This window comes from Syngnathus scovelli, chromosome 2 (assembly GCF_024217435.2).
Source record: "Syngnathus scovelli strain Florida chromosome 2, RoL_Ssco_1.2, whole genome shotgun sequence".
Lineage (NCBI taxonomy): Eukaryota > Metazoa > Chordata > Actinopteri > Syngnathiformes > Syngnathidae > Syngnathus > Syngnathus scovelli.
Genome location: NC_090848.1, coordinates 7634684 through 7655956, shown reverse-complemented (window position 1 = coordinate 7655956; position 21273 = coordinate 7634684). Strand labels below are relative to the sequence as shown.

Here is a 21273-nt window from a genome sequence, read left to right as displayed (position 1 = left end):
GGTTCTATTATTTAAGAGGTGCGGTGTGAAACTTGATTATTGCTTTAAATCACCATTAATCCCCATAGCCTCAAAAATATTACAGGCGCCCCTTAGCTCCATTTTTTAAGAAGCGTATTGTGTGGCTGCAGAGCTCTCACGGAGGTGTAGTTACAACATGAGCTTGAAAGGATTCAAAGTGACGACTGCATTGGTAGAGACGCGCTGGAGTCGGTGCAGAGAGAACCAAAATCCTTCGACGTCATCTAGTGGACTCTTCCTGTCAATGCACACAAGAAAGGGATTCAAGATTCTCTTCAAACCAAATAGTCCTAAATTTGTTTATTCTGAGGAAAAGCTTAAAAAGAAAAGGTAATTTGGTCGAGTGTACAATTTGAACAGTAATGACATTATCAATAGATTTCTTCTAAATCACAGGACTATATTTCAATCTTATACGAGTGTAACGTGTCTATTTTGTTTGATCCCTTGCATTTATTTGACAAATAAAGTCTTGAGCTGCACCGAACCTTCTGTATGTTGTTATTTATACATAAAACCCACACCATTTTCAACGTGCGGAATATGTCAAATATAAAAACGTGGCAATGTTTCATGGCATGCCTAGGATTTCGAAAACAGCTTTTTCAATTGGCTGACAATTGTCGAGGAAATGATTACAAACGCGTTAGTTTCATGTTTTTTCTGACACCTGCATAAGTAGTACAGCAGTTCAGCACCACGGATAGCGCCAATCAAGGCCCACTCTCGTCAACGGGGAGAATCGTGAGCAATAAAATAGGATCACGTAATTCAGATAGAAAGAAAAAACGATCCAGCAACTACTCGTTGTGTGAGAAACACCAGAATATGACTTGTGATAGACGAAAACTTTTTTTTTTAGTCATCTTGATCAAACTATTTTGGATGTTTTTGGACTGTTTTAGGATTTGCAGTAGCAACGCAAAAGGAAGTACAGAAACTGGTTAGTCGAGGTTAAGGCTTGACACAGAACACAAGAGCTCTAGAGCAAAGCATTTCTGAATGGACAGTTTATTAAGGCTTGATTTCTTCTACCAAGAAAAGAAAAAAAACAAGACACATCTGTTGAACAATATTTCTATTACTACTGTGGTCTAGAAGAGAATTTTCATTTTATATTTGTCATTCATCTCTGATACATCCGTTCATGGCTAATCCCGCTCTTCTGCCATTCCCCGTTGATGTGCAAGTCAATCCTACATCAACACAAGCATCTACTGACCTCGGTGATTGACCCCCTCCCAATAGATTAAAACAAAAACAACATCCCTCACCTTTCACACTACTCGAATGGAGACAAGCAAAGCTGTGAAGGCTATTCATTATGCAGCTCGGTCAAGCAACCTGACGACAGGATAGAGGTGTGGGAGGGATGCTGCCAAGAGGTCAGTTCCCATGGAAACCAGACTTGACAGATAAAATTATGTTGCAGAGTCACTAGTCAAGTCCACGCACGCACACACACACACAAACGATTATAAAGTGGCGAAGTTTTCCATCATCTCCATCAAACCGAGGGTAAAATCTGTGCGGATGGTAAGCGTGTCTAATTTAAAGGAGAATTCAAGGCAAGTATTTTCTCTATGATCCATGTGTCCTGACTATAGTCTAAACACGGTATACTGAACAATATTGCATCTGTGAAACAAGAATGGATAATCCATCTGTATTCATCAATCTCCTGCATTTTGTCAATTGTTTGCCATACAAGAGGAAATTTTCCCCAAAGACAAAAAATAATGTGAAAACAACCCAGAGAAATGATTGTATTCAAGTATGACTGGCTTAGCAATTGGCAACGTAAGATGGCCACCGGTAGCGTCACTCCTTCTGACAGAAAGTAAACAGCATTATTACATCCTTGCTTTGGGCTCGCATTGCAAACGTCACATGACCAAATCCAGAAAATTGGTGAGCCGTGACATTCACAACACGACCCTGAGAGCACTTGGACAAAATGGCAGCGTCGTGAGATGAATAACTTCAACTGCTTAATTCATATTCCTCAAACGCAATATTGACCAGAATCCTGTGTTTAGACTAGTGGGGGTACACGAAACATATTATTACAAAGCAAATATTTGAGTTCCACCTTAAGGTGCAATTGCATTTGGAGCTGCTATTGAATATGCATGGAGTTTGAGTTAAACATCACAGTCCAAATGAGAAGTCTGGAATTCACTTCAGGTGTAGATGGCTCACAGCCTCGAGCAATCGTTGCACATTTTTCATCACCAGCCTACTGAATGGCACACTGGCCATATGCCAGTTTGATATACATGAACACATTTTTGAAGATGGGGCATTTAGGTTTTGTCATCAGAATAGTGTCATGTGTACAAGCAGACAATGATTTCAGGGTCCTAAACCTCCCCCAAAAAAAGAAAGACACAAACCACTTTGCATTCATTTTTTTTCTTACTAAATAGTAAATCAGTTACAGTTATTATTAGGTTATACATTTTTAGGCTTTCTCCATGAATATATATATAGGCTTCTACGTTAAAGCTTAGCATGACCATCAACATGAGAATTGGCAAACTCGGGGGTGGTTGGATGGGGAAGTGGCCAAAAATGCATGAGGATTAAGACAGAATGGTGACAAACAGCGCAAGCCCTCCCCCCTGACTTCTTGGAGCAAAACACAAAGCAACATCACAACATCAATTTGATTGTAAAAATGGAAAAGGGCGCAGCATGAGAAACACCGGCACCCTTGGAGACAAACATCCAAAGAACAGAGATGTGAACGATGTGGAGCGTACATTTTGATGTTTTCTTGTTTGTTTGTTAAAAGATAGGTCAATGGTTCTGTTTTTTTCCCCCCCAGAATCCTCCTCTGAAATGTCTTGTGTGATATCACACGATCCCTGATTTCTACAGCAGTGTCACTGTGTTCGCAGTTCAATTAGTGGGGAGGGGGGTGAAAATAACAACACTAAGGCTTCAGAAAACAATCATCAAAGTTGTCAGTAGTATGCCCCAAAAAAATAGAGATTTTGTCAATGTGCATGAAAAACAAATCACTGAAGTTTCATTATCGCACAGTTTCAAATTGCCTTTAGGATGCGCCAACACTGTTGGCACAGTTAGACCTCTAAAACTTGGCAATTCTGCCCCCACGTGGACAAATAGGGTTAAGACATGGCCATTCCTGATTGTACGGAAATATAAAGTGGCTGGCAGATTTATTCTGGAGGATACAGTCAAACCCTGATGCAGCTGAGGAGATCGGACGAGAGGAGATAGTGGGCACAGGAAACAACTCAACCAGTCTGGCAAGATGTTAAGAAAATATTTGGAAGATTTTTTAACAAACAGTGAATTTAAAGTGGCATAATACACAAAATCAACTCAATCCCTGCACAAGTGTTGCCTGTGGGGTAGAGGGAAGATGGGGGAAAAAAGAACGACAAATTCTTTGATGGCAGAAAATTCCCAGACTTGAAAATGAAAACATGAAGGGTCCATTTGCATTTCATATTCTTCTCTCTTAAATCAATCGTGTCTTAGTGTAACTTGATCAAGCCAAAAATAAACGTCCTCTATTGTTTATTCCTGTTTTGGCGCTCCTGTTTGGGCAAAGATGACAACAGAAACACAAAATGCTGTTAGTTTCGAGGTACAAGTCAATGACACTAACAGTAGAGAGAAAATGTCTGACCTGATCCAAGCGAGAGCGGCTCTGAATTTGAGCAGGTTCAAACGTCTATGAAGGGGGGAGGGAAAAAAAAATGGAAGAAAATGAGCAGAAACGGGAACCAAAATGTTTGTTTCATTCCAAAACAACAGCAGGCAAACATGACTAAGTTGATCAATCACTTTTGGGCCTTGACATATGAGCAACCTCAGATATAAGCTGTGAATCAATTCATTTCTTGTAAACTACTGTGTGATTTTATAAAGTAGAAATTTATAGAGTGCTATTTTACTCGTGAAAAACGTTTGACAGAAACAAATTGGTCGTTTTTGGCTTTGCATTCCGTTCATGGGGATTTTTTTGTGTTGCGGCTAATGATTTTCTTGCTGATAAATATTGTGTTGGTGTGTTGCTGCCCACTTATTTTCCATACTGAAATATGGTTTCCCATGAAAAAAAAAAAAAGGCGCAGGCTTAATAAGATCGTCTAACAAGGTGGTTGTGTTTACTGCATTTTGTTACCGTTTGTTCACTAAAGCGATTCAAGCGTGCACCAGCAATTGTGTCCATCCTCTCTCAAGTTCAAGTCAGTTATTTAGTGAGTTTCCAAACCATAGCGATGAAAATGATTCGCTGAATAAGTAATAGTTTCCAAACCATTGAGATGAAAATTATTTGATAAATGTACTCATGCTTTTAAACAGCCAGTCATTGTTTCAAACACAAACGTACATCCCAAAATTGTTGGATTCTGAGGTATGTGCACCCACCTTGCGCACCTCCTCCTCTTCTTCCTGTCTCTTCTCATAGTGTGAAAAGTCATCAAAGATGGAGGTGGTGTGTTTGTAGGTGGTGATGATCTTAAGCACCTGCTTGGCCTTCTCCAGAGGAACCTCCTGCGTGTCGCGGGAGTTGGTCACCGGCTTGTTGTCGTTGTTCTCCAGGCGAATGTGACGCAACTGGCTATTAGGCACGTCCTTCACAAACAACCAGTCTACATCAAACTTGCCCTTCCACTTGTCCTGCGCCCAAACGCCGGCGCTGGTGCCGTAGTCCACGGGCGAACGCATCTCGGCCACGCCGCAAAAATGGCCGCTGCCATTGACGCTGAAGAGCAGGTACACGGGGCCTTTGCCGTTCATGGTGCGAAAGGCTGAGTCCAGTCGCTTATTGCCGTGCTCTGTGCTGCACCAAATGGAGTACTTGATGGAGCGATGGATATCGTCCTCAGAGTAGCTCTTGATGATGAACACGCGGCCGTTCTTCAGGTTCCATTCAAAGTCCTTGGGATTATAACTGTGGGAGGCACGGAGCTTCTCTAGCACTGGGTGGGACTCGCTGCCAGGTCCTTGGCTGGTGTAAATTGGGGGGCTGCAGTTTGCGTTACCGAGCATACCCATCATCACGCTACCGTCGTGGCCGGGACCTCCTTGCCCGTAGGCTTGGTTGCGGTTGCGCGGGGCTACCCAACGGGTTTGGGTCTGCGGTGGCTGGGAGTGGTTTTGGTAGGGCTGAGGGGGTGGCGGGTGGTGCTGGTGGTGAGGCGGTTGGTGCTGTAAGGCCATGGGCTGCATCTGAGGCTGCACCAGAGACTGAGGATGGGGAGGCTGCATGGGCGCCTGATGGGAAATGGCGTGAGGAACACCGTGCTGCTGCTGCTGGTGGTGCTGCAGCGTGGCCACTTTGGTCACAGGTCCCTTTTCCCAAGTGCCAATGTTCATATTGTGTTTAATGGGCGGCGGGGGAAGAGCCACCCCTGGGTTGGCCAGCCCCGGTTTCAGCTTAGCTTTCAGCTGCTGCGGCTTGGCAGGTTTGCTGGCGATGGCTGCCCAGGAGGCGGGTTTGGGCGGGGGCATTCCAATGGGCGTGGCACCATTCCCCGCGGCTGCCACTGCAGCGCCGCCAATCACCGAGCCCACAGCCTTGACCGCGGACGCCTGGTTGGTGACGTCCGCGCCAATCTTCAAACCCACCATGCCCTGCTCTAGGCTGTTCATACCAGGTGCTTTGTTGAGCGTGTCGCTGTGAAAACCCGTCTGACCGTCAGGCACAATCGTACCTCCGAGAGAGCTGGGCGGGTAGCTGTAGCTGCCGCCGTAGGCTGAGCTTTGAGTCTGCTGGCCCTGAGAGCCGCTTGTCCCCCAAGCGGAGAAGGCGGGGTTTTCGGGGAAAAAATTAAACCTGTGAGGGTAAATGCTGCTTCCCAGGCCACCCGGCTGGCCGAACACCGTGTCCGGCATGAAATGATGGTCGCCATTGCTCAAGGGTCCGTAGGGGGTAAGGTATGGAATTGGGGGATCGCCGCCTGTGGACCAAGGAGCCTCACTGAGTGGGTACGGAAAGCCGATGGAAGGAGCGTAGTAACTGGACAGGTAAGGATCGGTGATGGACTGGTAGCTGTTGTTCTTGATGCGCGACAGAAGCAATGTTAGAACATAATATTACGGGAGATTTGTTTGAGTGTGATTTACCTGAGTTGATTGACCAGTGAGGTATGGCTCAAAGTCATTGTCATGGACAGTCTCCTTCGGATGCAGTGAACCATTTTGCACTGAGACAAAACAATGTTGTTAATACATGTGGAGATAAAGCAGCCAAGGCCCACAGATTTGCATCCTTTAAAATAAATATTTTTGTTTTTACAGGATTTTCACACATTTTCTCAGTTTTCACAGATAGTGAATGTGTATCGGCATTTTTGGAAGAAATTTTGTAAGTACACCAAAATCTCAATTTTACGCTGACTTTTGGGTCCAAAATTTGGGAATTGTGTTCACCCTGAAAGAAAGGCATGTTTTTAGGCAGCCGAAGGGGTCCTTTGTTACATTAATTTAGGTCAGGCACGTTTGGAGGCAGCCGATGGGGTCCGTTTGCCGTTCGTCTCCCAGACACATCAAAGTCTGTTAACATTTTATTAAAAGAGAAGTAATACGCAGATGACAACATCAGACAGATTGAGTAAGTCATTTCGATGCTATGTGAATTGGACGGAAGAGAGAATAAAGCAGACACTTATTCTACCACTGTGTCCGGCCACACTCTTTGACTTGTGACTGTGTGGATGACGTTCTTCCGCAAACTTCCCCCTTTCCGAGTCATAAACCATCCTAGCTATCCGTAACAGTGTAATAATGCAGTCATAAAGATTAAATAGCCCGACTTCTTAATCTTATCTTTAAATTAGTCACGGAAATTTGGCGAATCACTAGCTCTAAGGTTTATGCACTAGTCATTTAGCTTCGTACAGTCCTTATATCATCCATTTAAAATACTACTTGGCCTGCACACATTTATGTTGGATACTGTTTGCTTTCCAATCAATGCACAGGTATTGGTTCTAAGACACTACATGCAGAACTCACCTTTAGAAGCTTGTCCCTTTGATCGCTGGAGTCACATCAGAAGAAACGGTGGGGCGGGGGGGGGGGCAGACAAAGTAGAAAGGTTATCTTTACAATCATCCAAGATTGTACTTGTACCAGTTAGTGACAGGCAGAACAAAAAAAAAGTTCTTCTGCTTGAGGGAATATGCACCCTGTGCCTGTTGCCTTCTAAACATCCACAACTGCCAGATGGGCTCTGATTTCATAATCTGTCGATTCATGAGTAAATTCACACAGGATCATAAGAATTTCATCATGGATATAGAATTGTTTGCAACGTTTTCCTTTGCTGGTGTGCCAAGTGATTTTTGTTATGTACCTTGGCTTAATGAAGGCCGGGACACACTGAACTATGCTCCGATGATAAGACACTGTCTGACACCACCAACACGTTCCGAGTAGAATTGTCAACCTAATGGTGGAGACACTTTAAGGCAGTGGGATCAAACTTGTGGCCCCAGGGTCATTTGCAGCCCACAGAATGATATTTTGTGGGCTCTACTTATTTGCCATGTCGTTACTCTGCGCATTTTTTTAATCACCTATGGGCTACCACACGGAGGTCAAGATCATTAAGACTTTTGATGAAACGTAATTCTGAAGTGACAGCGAGTAGAAGTTAACGATATCCTGGCACCCAATCATTGTCGTAAAGACTTTTCACTGAAGAGAAAAGCTTCTTGATGAGAACAGCTAATTTCAAGAAAAACAGATGGGATGGGTTTTTTTCTGTTGAATGTACAGAGAAATTTGGGGTGTTCAAGAAATGAGGCCTAACTACTGAACGAGACATGCCAAAGAGTATGCAAAGTATCATGGGTGAGAACCGATACGGTGCAGATGCCAGCTTTATTTGAAAGTATCAGAACTCGTGACAGCAACCGATATCAGTATTGTCTGATCTCTTCGGACGTTTTACAATCAGGAAGTAGAAATACGGCAGTCTTTCTTTAAAATCACATGCCATTGATTTTCTGCGTGGGTTGGACTTTTTAAGTATCATTAGTACCAGTTGTATCGATACTTGGTATTGTATCGGTGACTACTGAAAACTGAGTACTTGTCAATTTAATTGTCAGTTTTACTGGTTTTCTTGCATAGTTGTGATTTTAATATTGAACAAAATAATCGTGATTAAGATTTTATCCACAATCGAGTAGCCTAACGTTTTGCTCTACTTAATGATGTTGTATTTTTCAAATCTTATTAAAAGAAAAATCCAGGAATCAGTCTTTGATGGATATATTTTCTCTGGTAATATTTCAACTTTATTCGTGTAAATGTTTGCATTTAGTTTTATACAGTATCACAATTTCATACATGTTTTTTTTCTCATAATTTTATGACTTCATGTACAAGCTCGTTTAAAGTTTTCGATTCATTCTTTTGTTTTTCTTCCATCATTACAACTGCTGTCCCGTTTTAGATCAATATGTAGGCCTGCTCCGCGCCTCTATTTAAAATTTGGCCATTCTACAGATACTGGTAGGGGGGGCAAATTGTTTTTTTGGGGTACGACTTGGTGTCAAAAAGTTTGAGTAGCACTGTGCTTCATCGTGACTGATACGCTGCGATTTAGCAACATTCTGCTGGTTAGCTTTAGCGTTCAGTGAAGTCGCTGGTCTTCACGTTGGTGGAATACAGATAGTAGTGTGTCGGGTAGGACATGTATATTCTTGCATGTATCATTCAGCGACACTATTTGCGTGAACGCTTCCGACTTGCTTGTGATGTCTATCGCTTCCCGGGAGCAGGCAGCAGCAATGGCCCCCACCATAGCGCCGTCGCTCGCTAAGTAGCAGGCGGCTAGCTCGCCAGCTCTCCACAGACGAGGCGATTTGGCGTGTCCTACCTGAGGGTCAATGCTTGTGGCAGACATAATTCATGAAGCAAGTCCCTGGATTCAATCAGAGCCCGGCCCGCTGACTGGATTTCAAGCTCCGGATGTGGAAAAACGAGTTGGCAGCTGCCAGGCTGTAGTTGCTACTTCTGCTGCCCTGTTAGCTGTGTGGCTAGCAGTGCCGCGCTAGTAGCTCAGCTGTGGTGCTCTTTTCCGCTGTGCGCTTTTCCTCAACTTGCACGTTTCCCCCAGCAGGACAAAAAGTCCTTTAGGGAGTTTTTAAGTTCCGGCGACGAGTCAAAGAAGTGCTCTCCTGCCGCGACAATGTCTTTCCTCGTCGCTTTTTTACTTAGACGATTTTATCCCAGCGAGCGAGAGAGAGAGACCCCTTGTGCAACGTTAAAGCCCAGCACGGTACAAGACTTCCCCAATGGCTGCTCCACTCCATCCGGGCTTCCAAACCTTCGAGGAGCCGACAAGGCTGCACTTCCCCTCGCCCGCACTGGGGGCGAAAGTTTTCCTAATCAAGTTGACATATACCCCGTTCATCGCGGGGTTACGCACCGCACCACCCCCGCAATAAGTGAAATGCGCAATATAAAAGTAGCGTTTTGAAATACATCATCACATAATTTTTCAACATACTTAAAAAATTCAAACACATTTCAAACCCATCTACAGTAGTGAAAGAGAGCAAGAGGAATACATAATGCAAACAAATATTGGGGTGGGGATTTGGAATATTTGTATCCAGATGAAGGTGAGCATGGTTTTGGAATTGCCCATTGGGGATATCGTAAAATAGATTCAATAGTTTGTTGTAATCATAAGAGAATGAGTTGGTCTATTTTTTTTCTGTTATTATAATGACCACTATCTAATAACTCATCCAAATTAAATTGCTCAACCACGATTAATTGAAATGTGTGCATTAACAATTATTTTATTACATCGCAATAAATAAATCACCAATTATTTAATGAGACGAATGAATCACAGCAACTGAAGTGTTAGTCATAGCAGTCACACATAGTCACCAGCAGGGAGCACCAATGATTTTTGGACAATCTATAATCACTGCCCTTATAGATTTCACTTGTATTCAACTTTTATGACAATACATTTTTTATTTAAACTGCATAATTGAAACTGTATGTTTTAAACTTTAGGTATTTTTTAAATTAACTTTATTTAGGACAGTATAAGGCCCTACAATAGATGGAATACAAAAAAGGGGTTTATGACCTTAAATAACAAAAGCAAATGCAAAAGTACTTTTAAGCGCAATACATTTTAGTTGACACTTTACTTACTAATAGCTAATTTTGTCTTGTAATATTTTGACTTGATTCCTAAATTATCTCAATTTCCTTTAGTAATGCAAATTTATCCTCCCAGAAAATCCACGAGAAATGTCATTTTTCTTGTATTATAACTTTAAGAATAAAACTACTATCTTGTTTTTGCTAAACATTTTGGCCTATTATGCTCCTGTGTTTTAATATTGGTAATTACAGAGCCATGTATTTTTTGGTAGGGTGGTGTCAAAAGCTTAAGAGCCACTATCCGATGGGATGTCAAGTGTAGTATATTTTCTGAAATGTTTGGCATTATTTGCCTTGGAGGCGGAGCAACATGGCATGTTTCGTCAGTCATTCAGTGAGGGGCCAATGAGAAAACATTCCATCATTGGGTGTGTTTTTTTTTCTTCTTCCAGAATGTAGGTTCCCATAGTCCACCTTGCAGGCCCCCACAAACATCAAATTTCAACGGCTGTGTTCCACTTGCTTTGAGTGTGCACTTCACTATGGACCACAGAAGGGATGCGGGCCACAGCAGAAACACGGACAAGAATTCCCTCCGGCTCCACGATGACAGATGACAGAAGCACTATGCTGTGCATCCTCGAGGAGCCTCAAATGCGGCGAGAAGGCGAGAGGCTTCGAACATTTCACAGCTGGCCGCCAGACGCTCCTGTCACATGCGGGGACCTGGCCAAGGCGGGATTTTTCTTCTTAGGTCCGGGAGATAAAGTCCAGTGTTTCTGTTGCGGCGGCGTTCTGAGATGCTGGGTGCAAGGGGACAGCCCGGCTGCCGAGCACAAGCGGCATTTCCCCATGTGCAGCTTCATTCTGGGCCACGCCGTGGGAAACATTCCGCTGCTGAGCGGATCGCCAGACTCTGTGGACGGACAGCTGCTGAGTCAACTCCAAAGGATGACCATGGACGACCAGGGCACGGCGGGACAAGCCGTCTACCCCGAGATGGAGGCGGAGGATTCCCGGCTCACGACTTTCCACAACTGGCCCACAGAGGCCTCAGTCCAGCCAGATGTTCTCGCCAGAGCTGGATTTTTCTACACAGGTGCTCATTGTCCATCGTCTCTTTACCTACTATATTCTACTCCAAGCAACATTTCCATATCCATATTATGGTTGAGGTATTTAGCTTTGACCTAGTTGGTGCTAGAGTGACCTGTCATTGTGAGAGTTGATAATTGTCCTGCTGAGTCATTATGCTGTGAAGAGAACATCCTGGACTCAGCTGGGGCTACTAAAGCAACAGGGACGCTCTGCTACATTTTTTTTTAAGAGATTAGCACTCAGACCTACACCAAGACAAATCAATTCTAATTTGCACCAGCGACATATCAAGGGTCATAGGGGGTCACCAACTGTAGAGTCTCCAGCTGAAGGATGCTCAGAATCTTTTACTGATGCTTCACAAAGTCTTCATTCCAGTTTAACCATACTATGAATATATTTGAACGTACTCATGTAATCATCCTTCTACCGTCAGTGAAGGTTTGCGAGCGCATGCTAAGGTAGCAAACACGTCAGGGCTCATTCAACATCATAAACGGCCACAAAGATGTCCACCAGTTTGAATGGTCACAAAATAATTTTTCTTACTCCCAAGATAGTTAATGCAAAGGTTGTCCCTCAATGTTCACAGCATCATAAATTGTTGTGATCCTACCTATAACGTGGATTATTGTCTACATCGTGGGATTTACCTAAATTTAATTTACCAAATAGATTGCTACTGCAGAGCAATGAGCACTATTGCCAGGAGGAAAGAGTGCAAAAAAAAAAAAAGACTCAACCCAACTATCATTAATGATAGAGAATGTTGAAAGTTTGGTGCAAGTGCAATGTGCTGATTGCAAAGCACAACTAGCTTAGGTCAACAAGGGTCATGCACGGCTATGATAAAGTAAACATGGCGACATGCATGAAGCCTCGTCTGTCTTTTAGCGGTTGGCAAACAACTGCAAATAGATTAAACAACGTCCTAATTTTTCCCTTCCTAAAAATGCAAATATAAATTTAAAACTCAATTGCCAGGAACTTCTCTGTAAAAATGTTTCTCTCAGACTAACTGGTAAATCTCTCTTAGGTCCATACCGCTACCTACTGGACATATCCCGTCAATGCAGTCTACTTAAGCAAACCTGTTAATAATAATAAACACACTAGACAGGCGGGGTCGTGTTTACGTCACAGAAAATCCATATCCATATCAGTGCTAGTCTGTCATTTTGTAATGAATTGAACATAGTCCCTGCTATTTCCAAATTCTATTCCATAACTTGCATGCTTTTTTTTAATATGAATAGTTTTGGTCTTAAATGCACACTCGTCAAATTGTGTTTAGTTGCTCAAATACCCCCTTCCATCACCATCACTTGCTGTCAGGTCATGGCGACAACGTCAAGTGCTTCTACTGTGACGGGGGTCTAAGGAACTGGGAACCAGGAGACGACCCTTGGCAGGAACACGCTAAGTGGTTTCCACGGTAACGACACAGGCAATATGACGTCATCTGGATGCTTGATCTACATAATACGAAAACATTTGTGTATTCATAGCAAGTAAAAGGGGACTGTTGTCTTTTTTTCAGTTGTGAATTTTTAATCCAGTCAAGAGGACAGGAATATATTAGCAACATCCAGGATGCTCATTTCCATTTGGGCGACACTGTTGTGAGGCTCTTTAACTTCCTATTTAGATTACTGTGCTTATTATCATCATTATTAATCACTTGGCACCACGACTGAATGGTGATTAGCAGTCAATTATTCAATTTGAAACCTATTCAACTCTCCAGGGTGGCTCACAGACATCCACAGGCAGAGAAATTGGCTCCAGACATGGTATGAAATGCAATCATTTTTAACCTGACTGTACCTCAAAATTGAAACAAATGTTGTTGAATTCTGTTGTCCGTCACCTCCCAGATGTGGTTGGCGGCCTGACAGGGTCGTCAGTGATGCTCTCGCCGGTGGTGCAGACGGTGCTCCAAATGGGATTTGACGCCAGCCTGGTGGAGAGTCTGGTCCAGACCAAGTACCTTTTGACAGGCCAACAGTACTCGCACGTGTCGAGCCTGGTCAGTGATGTGCTGCAAGCTGAGGAAGAGGACAGGCAGAGAAGGCCACAGAGCCGAGGTAATGTCTGGGAGATGAAAACAGTGATTCCCGGCCACTGGGCCCATGAACATTGGGATCTTGTTATTATATTATTCCATTCAATTGGTATTAAGTATTATTTGCAGTATTGAATTTAGAATTTAAATACATATTTCTAACTTTATATTATCAGAACCTGACCGGAGGCAAAGATCCGATGCTGCAGACATGAGGACGCTATCACCACTGAGAGACAAAGGTCACAAAAGTCTTCTATGTGACTCAATCATGTTTTTTTTTTTTTTTTCTTAACTAACTTTCTTACATAATGTATCCAGTCTCAGGGGTGAGGGAACCCAGTCCTGAAGAGCTCCTGCGGCAGTTGCAGGAAGAGCGGACTTGCAAGGTCTGCATGGACAAACTGGTGTCCATCGTGTTTATCCCGTGCGGTCATCTGGTGGTGTGTGGCGACTGCGCGGCCAGCTTGCGACACTGCCCCATCTGCAGAGCCGTAATCAGAGGCAGCGTCCGGGCTTTCATGTCCTGAGAAGACAAAATCCAGCATCCGCCTGACAAATTGTGCATTTCCTCTTGTGGGTTGCTGCTTATGTCAGCAGTTACTACATTAACGAAAAACTGAAATCTATAATAAACATTTGAGGCTGCTCAGAATTGCAGATTGAGTTGAATTTCTTCGTGATAGGAAGCTGGGGGGGCACTTTGACAATTTTGGTCAACAGCAGAGAGGAGTACAGGACAAAATGAGTGCCCACCTGCAAGGAAAAAAATGCTTCAAGATCTACTTTAAATGACACACCACTATTGAAAGAGAATCATTTGTTTTAATATTATTTACATGAACACAAAGAATATATATGGAAAAGGGACATAGCGCATTAGGTTTGGGGACAAATTGAAAGAGAAAATAGAAAACAATTTCTATATAAATATTAACAAGGATGTGTTATCTCTTCAGGACATGGAACAGTTTAAGAAGTTATATTACAACAAGAGCAAGATGGAAGATTTACCAACAATTTTTTTTAATACTGATTATGACACAAAGAGACGCATGCGCACACGCACACACACATTACAGTATTGATTCTTAACCAGAGTGCGACGGCAAACTGTCCCATTTGACCTCATTTGTCTTCAAATGATTTATCAATTACAAACATACATTTGCCAGCAACATACAGTGGAAAATCATCTGTCATCATTATTTCGGTATTTTGACTTTTTCTAACATGTTTCGTGGAGTGCCAATATTTTGCTAATGTAAATAGCTAAGAAAAAAAAAATTGGGAAATACAGTGTGTGTAACTGCACATAAATAAAGACATATTTGCATTTGCATCACACTCAATGCAGTTCATTGTATGGTGAAAAAGCAGCATTGGGCTGGGTTATTTTGTGAACACCCGGCAGTGAGAATATTACAGCAATCTGATAAGAGCTATTTTCAGCTTCCTAGAAACAACACAAAGGTCTGCGAATAGAACAAAAACAAGGAAAACGTCTTTGTTTGCAACTCTTTTTGATCCCGAAGCCACCAAAGTAGAACGCAAAAACATTTCAAGAGGTCCAGAGAAACAAAACTTTGAATGATAAAAGCAAGTGGATATAAACCGCTGAATAAAACATTTCTTGTGCTATTTCATCTTCAAAACAAAACAGAACAATTTAATGCTGGACTTGGAGTGGGGAAGAAAAAAGTAAATCCTTCTGCTCTTGCGCATGACCGCAGTAACCACTAGAGGGCAGTAAGGCAACAGTGGATTTGTCTCACCAAGTGACTTGAAGCACATTGGCTATGGGCAGATAAGTGCTTTTCAAGTATGAAATACCTTTATAGAAACATTACAAGAAAATAAATCAGATAATATGTAGCCAGTTGACGAGTTCCATTGTTATTTTTATAGACACATACTGTCAGGTCCATAAATACTGGGACATGGACACAACTGTTACCTTTTTGGCTGCTCTCAAATCCACCACAGTGGATTTGAAATGAAATAAACAATATGTGCTTTAACTGCAGACTGCCATCTTGAATTTGAGGATGTTTATGTATGCAAATTTCAGCAGCCAGGTGTCCCATTAGTTTTGGTCCCTTAGATTGTTGGAGGCACATATACGAACTACTTTCATTCTTACGCCGTTAACTCGTCCCAATATTGATGCACCTGACTGCACTTCAGTTCCTAATGTTTATTGAAATCGACCTCATAATAGATTGAAATTGTGTTACAATCTCACATTCAGCTACCAGCGCTTTTTCCAAACACAAACGCTTGATACTTCACTGATGGCGACTTGTCTTTGGGTGAAAATAATCAGAAACGTAAGACTTCACAAATCAAATATCTAAAATGTGCATGCCATGACTTTTTCATTCTTCATATCTCACATTAAACTAAATTCATTTTCCTGCCATCATTGCTTTATTCACATTGTCTATTTTTGATGTGTGACCCTGTAGATCAGCTTCCTTTTCTGGTAGAGCACGTTTGTACCAAAGACCCTGGCCTGAGGTAAACAGGCAGGGCACAATGGTGTGTTCATTCCACTGTGATTCAGCCCTTCCGGCCAGAATGTGAACCGAAGCAGCAGTGGACATGCAAAATGACTTCAGCTCTAAAACAGTGCCACAGCACCTCTGCACAGATACAATTAAAAAAATATTTCCCCAAAGTTGCTTGAAAAGAGACATTTGACACTAATAAAGAAGAAGACAATCAAACAGAGGTGTGTTTTTTTTTTTCATGCAGCCCACCAGTGAGTGCCATGTACATAAAAACAGTAAAGTGAGAGCAGGAGGGAAAAGTCCGGCACAATGTCCCGTAATTGTGGCAAGTTGACAAACAATGTCAGCATCAAGAGATGATTGATCTTCTATTTACGTAGACCTGCAGAGAAAACATGCAAACAAGTTGAAAAGGTAAGAACAACACACCCAAATAGCTGAGTGACAGAAATGTACTCTGAAGTAATCATCGACAAATTAGGCAACGAGGTCCTCGGATAAAGGAAAACAAGTTCTCGCTTTTCAGAACACAAAGCAAGGAAACCAATAAAAGCCCCGAATCCCAAGACAATGTCCAAGATAGGCGTTAGCACCAGAAAGAAAACAACAAAGCGGAACGGGTGAATTGTAGATTAGCAGCCTTGGCAGCTGGAACGAGCTCATTTTCTTTGTACTCATTAAACTGTGTTCATATATTCTTTTTCAATCTGAAAATAAAGTGAAGACCCCATCTGCAAACATTTCGCTTGCTCAGGACAGTTACTAAGTTAATTCAAAAGAACTCCATGAAAAAAGAACACATTTATAAATAGAAGAAAAGTAACACTTTGGGATTATTTTGAAAGGGATGAACACTGAAAAAATATAAATGTCTCCCGTTTGTCAAGTATGTTGTGGTGTGCAAAGGCTTTAGACGTAAGCTGAAATGTTGCCAAGATTTCCTGTGTTTCCGCAGCTTATGCTCTTGGAATATGCTACTAAAAGTAAGAAGGATTAGAAATAGTCTGGTGAACAAAAAGGAGGATTAACTTTTCAACATAATTTAAGGCTTCATTTCCAGTCACAACAATACATTTTGGGGACAAATATTTAATCTGTACTTGTATGACTCAGAAAACCTTTGGTGTGATTGATGAGGATTTTTTTTTTTTTTTATGTAACTTTGTCCTTTGTATTAAAACCTCGATGTACGGTACACACATACAGTACACACACAGTATGGCTGGCTGACAGCATGTCTGTACTTACAGGGACACCTGCTTTAGGAGAAGATGAGATGTTTTCTCATTGATATGGTAGAGTGGGAATGGCTCAAATCCACCAATAAAATCAACTGAAAACAAACAAAAAGGAAATCAAAATTATGGAATGAATTCAAATGATGGATGGACAGATAATCGATATCAAAAAGAAAACATGGGAGTGATATGAGCAGAAACAGATGTAGCTAGCACACAAAGATGGCAGAGCCAAACACACTGTCGCCATGAAATACAAGTTTTTCGACATATAAGTAATCACTTGACCAATTTTGTATTTATTTTTTTGCTTTGACTTCTGAGCAGAAATTTGAGATAAGAGCACTGCATGGAGGTAGTAAACAGAAAAACAAAAACCCTTCAAGGTGTTTTTTCCCTGTCCGGCGATTGTATTTATATTCATTTCAACAGGAAAACAAGATTTTTATTTCAACACACCACTTTAGATATTTTTAGAACCCCCTCCACACACACACAGCGAATAGAAATGCAACACTTTTCCTCATCATTTGCTCTGAGCCCGAGGGAGCTCGGAAACAGGTGGAAGCTGTCCGGCTGTCAAAACAGCCTCTGCGTTTTTATCACTCACGCACAGAGGTGACCTTCGGCCGCACGGTGTACGCTCAACCCGCTCGGTCTATTTCCTCGATTAGAAGGTCAGACTGAAGGTGAGGTGCCGATGAGCGAGCAGCAGCCGTGTCAGAAGGGAGAGAAAATTGCTGCTGAGAGACATTTTGGAGATGAAGGGAAAGCCTCTGTGATGCTTGTTGAGGTACAAAGGCGAAGAGGGAGGGAGGGAGCAGAGGGATGTAGGGGGTCACGCAATGTGCTTTGACTGACAGGAGACCAGAGAGATTAGGTTAAAGGGGCGCATATGAAAGAGCTTTGTGTCCAGGCCCACGCAAACACCAAATGGAAAGAACAACGGATACTGACGGTAATACGATTCATCAAAGCACAAGTCAAACAGCCGCTTCCGTTCTCTCGGGTAAAATGGGCAGATACATCCTGCTAAACCAACACTGAAGGAGGGGAAACAGACCCATGACCGCCACGGAAACTACAGTCAGGCCAGATCGAGTCCATTCTGATAAGGAGAGTATCTGCTGAATACTGATAGGTTTGAAGGATGAGGGTCAGAAGCCACAGGGAGCTGCAAGGGGGGCCTGGCCCTTTCCACTGTGACTCACTTCTATCTTCTCATCACAAACTCGCAGCTTTCTGCTGTTTTGTTTAACCAGGACGCTCTCTTTGAAGCATGCTTGAACAGAACTGACAACCGTGACTTAAGTGTAACCTCAAAAATCGAACACCTTAAGATCGTACAATGGAAAATTCAATTAAAAAAAATCAATTATGAAATGTTTCATATATATATATATATATATATATATATATATATATATATATATATATATATATATATATATATATATATATATATGAATACCAGGTGAAAAACATTTTGAACCCACAGTCCACCTGCTTAATATCCATTCACCAATCGGTCCAGTTTCATAGGTCTGCAGTGAAGGATTTTCTGGGATGTGACTCAGCACAAAGGGCAGCAAATATAATTGGTAGAAATGCTAAAGTGAGCTTATCATGGTGCTCGGTGGCATAATGCTCTTGACCTACTTTACAAAGAGGATTTTCCCCACCACTTGCACAGACGATGTGTCTGCGAGCCAACGATAAATGTGCTAAGTGTGTATCACGAAGGACTACAAAAATCAAGTAGTTACTGTTGAGAGGCTGAAATCAAAGGATTTGGGTAGTTTTATGACAAACAATGGCTCTAAACGATGATTAAAATAGTTTTTGAGTAATTTCATAATGAATTAGTTGGCGAATGATTGATTAATTTCTCAGCTCCAAAAAAGTTTGACAACCACTAACCCTTATGCACACAATTGATCACAATCCCTCATCGTCACTTAATTGATGAACTATTCTGCCCATTACAACTTTTAAGCCCCAACTCTATAACCAGCGACACCCTCAAAGCAATGTAAAAGTTTGTCACAATGCGAGGAGAAAAAGTTCCTCTTATTCTGTACAGTACCTACAAGCAGACATGCTACAAAGAGAACGTCTCCAGAGCTACTGCCGAAAGGGACGCAGGGAAAAAAAAAACATGAAAGTCGTCAGAGAAGGGAGACGTTAAAGGAAAGAGAAATGCTGAGGCAGACAGGGAGCTTTCACTGTAGAAAGATGCTTTAATCTACACATCAAATGAGAATGGAAAATGAGAGCACCTTTTCTGGTTGATGTGTGTGTGTGAGCAAGCACATGGATGTGTGTGTGTGTGGAGGGGGGATGCGTAGTGGGTGCGGACGCAGACATGGATCTGATTTATTATAACAAGGGGTTTCAAGTTCAAAACGATGTAGCTGCAATTTACTGCAGTTCAGTCTGGATCAAGCGAACAACTACATGTTCACTATATCCAGAATGTCGTCTCCATTAACCAACTGCAGATAAAATCATGTCACTTTGTGGTTACTGCTCTTAGAAAGTGCAGCAGAATTTATGAGCTTCGCAGAGCCAATGTATAAATACTGCTTACGCAAAGTTGAACTACAGGAGACATGAACAGTTTTGTTTTTAGCTAAAGGGTTGTCATGTGTTCAACACAAATGGAAAGCATCTTTAGATTTTGGTCAGGCTGACTTTAGCTGAGACGACGCGGGCCTCCAGGCTTGATTAGGGAGTGCACGGCGCGTAATTGCTACCGTTCAAAGCATAGGGGTGATCCGCTGGGCAAAATGTGAACTGCTCACAGCCAGTGGATCTCTGGTATGTGACCGCACAGTTAGACATTTGAGCTGTTCCACACGAACATACATGACCGCACTAAATTACAAGAGACTTCTAGCTGAACATGCAATTTAGCTTGTGTTGTGTGTTTTAAAAATCACATTGGACTTTTGGCTGTCTGCCTTTTGGATGTCTGACAAAAGCGACTGACATTATTACAGAGAGGAGGAAGAGTTCTTCAAAAACTTCCAAGAAATTTAGTACACTACTTCCCGATGACCCCCCCCCCCCACACACACACACACCAAACATGAGACACGCCATACAGTCTCAGCTAATCCATTCAGCCAAAGCCTCCATAAAGCAACGGTGAAAACGAACATGGCATACTTTTGTGCCTAAGGACAAAGCTATTAGTCTAGTCCTGACTTAGCACTAATCAGATATTTATGACTCCCATTGATCCTTTGATCAAATTCTTGCTGCTCTGATTGGCTATCCCCAAAGACGCCCTTTGACCCGCTGCCTATTAGGTCACAGCAGCTGTGTCGCTGATCACAAATGCCCCTCTCTGGTTTCTCAGTCTTCTCTTGTGACTCATTTCACTAGCCCTGCTGCGTTTTCCCACACCCTTTTTTATCACCTTCTTCTTGCACAGGGACAATCAAGGTCAATTCACACACTCCAGCGCTGGAATGATTTAGCCCACAGAAACATGGTTAGATTCGACTTGCTGAACAATAAGTCTATAAATATTGGGAGATCAAAGCCATTTTCATCTTTTTTGGCTCCAAATGTGCTTTAACTGCAGACTTTTACATCCTAATCAAGTGGATGGAGCAGGAATGACAACAGTTTGCAAGTGACATGCTTGCTCAATTGGGTTCAGGTCAGGTGATTGACTTGGCTGTTGCAAAAGATTCTACATCTTGCCTTCAAAAATTATTTCCTGGTTGCTTTTGCAGTATGCTTGGAGTCATTGTCCATATGTGCTATAAAGTGCCATCCAATGATTACTGACGCATTTGGCTGAATATGAGCAGATAAACCCAAAATTCAACTTGCTGTTTTTGTCAGCAGTCACATCATCATTAAAGACAAGGGAACCAATTCCACACTCCTTAATTTGGATGTTAATACCCTCAATCTAAAACTGAAAGCTTGCAGTAAAAGCACATTTTGTTTGTCTTGTTTCACATCCATTATGGAGCCAACTATATGACAATTGTGTCTCAATACTTATGGACCTGAGTGTATTTCTTGGATCCCGCATGGGTGGCAGTGCATTTCTGGCACATGAAAGAAAAAGCCAACATACCCACATTAGACACGACTCGACTCAAAGGCACACTGGTGGAAAAAAAAAAACAAAATACATCAGAAGAGCAGAAGCACAGCATAAGCAAGGAAGAAAAGCTTGAAACGAGAT

General features: G+C 42.2%; 3 protein-coding genes across 6 annotated transcripts in view; 1 reads left to right on the top strand and 2 right to left on the bottom strand.

The window, feature by feature from the left end:
* Positions 1-1016: 1016 nt before the first annotated feature.
* Positions 1017-9374, bottom strand: LOC125989251 (YTH domain-containing family protein 1). Its single transcript, XM_049755390.2, has 6 exons — positions 8897-9374; positions 7024-7048; positions 6133-6212; positions 4432-6066; positions 3686-3730; positions 1017-3593 (listed from the first exon to the last, which is right to left on the bottom strand). Exons 1-6 carry the CDS (start codon positions 8921-8923, stop codon positions 3567-3569), a joined length of 1839 nt encoding a protein of 612 aa, XP_049611347.1. The 5' UTR covers positions 8924-9374; the 3' UTR covers positions 1017-3566.
* Positions 8556-13967, top strand: birc7 (baculoviral IAP repeat containing 7). The gene is made up of 8 exons (XM_049755395.2): positions 8556-8703; positions 10602-11248; positions 12583-12682; positions 12788-12869; positions 12995-13040; positions 13125-13334; positions 13489-13554; positions 13634-13967. Exons 2-8 carry the CDS (start codon positions 10708-10710, stop codon positions 13840-13842), a joined length of 1254 nt encoding a protein of 417 aa, XP_049611352.1. The 5' UTR covers positions 8556-8703; positions 10602-10707; the 3' UTR covers positions 13843-13967.
* Positions 13968-14117: 150 nt separating this feature from the next.
* The window catches only part of nkain4 (sodium/potassium transporting ATPase interacting 4), a 31812-nt gene continuing 24656 nt past the window's right edge, over positions 14118-21273 (bottom strand). For 2 of the 4 annotated variants that reach the window (XM_049755397.2, XM_049755399.2), the window contains one exon: positions 14118-16207. In XM_049755397.2, the coding sequence (XP_049611354.1) occupies positions 16194-16207 (14 nt within the window). In that variant the 3' untranslated portion in view covers positions 14118-16193. Of the gene's footprint in view, positions 16208-17073; positions 17159-18511; positions 21195-21273 lie in introns of those variants that run through there. The other 2 variants (XM_049755396.2, XM_049755398.2) reach the window with 2 other exon arrangements.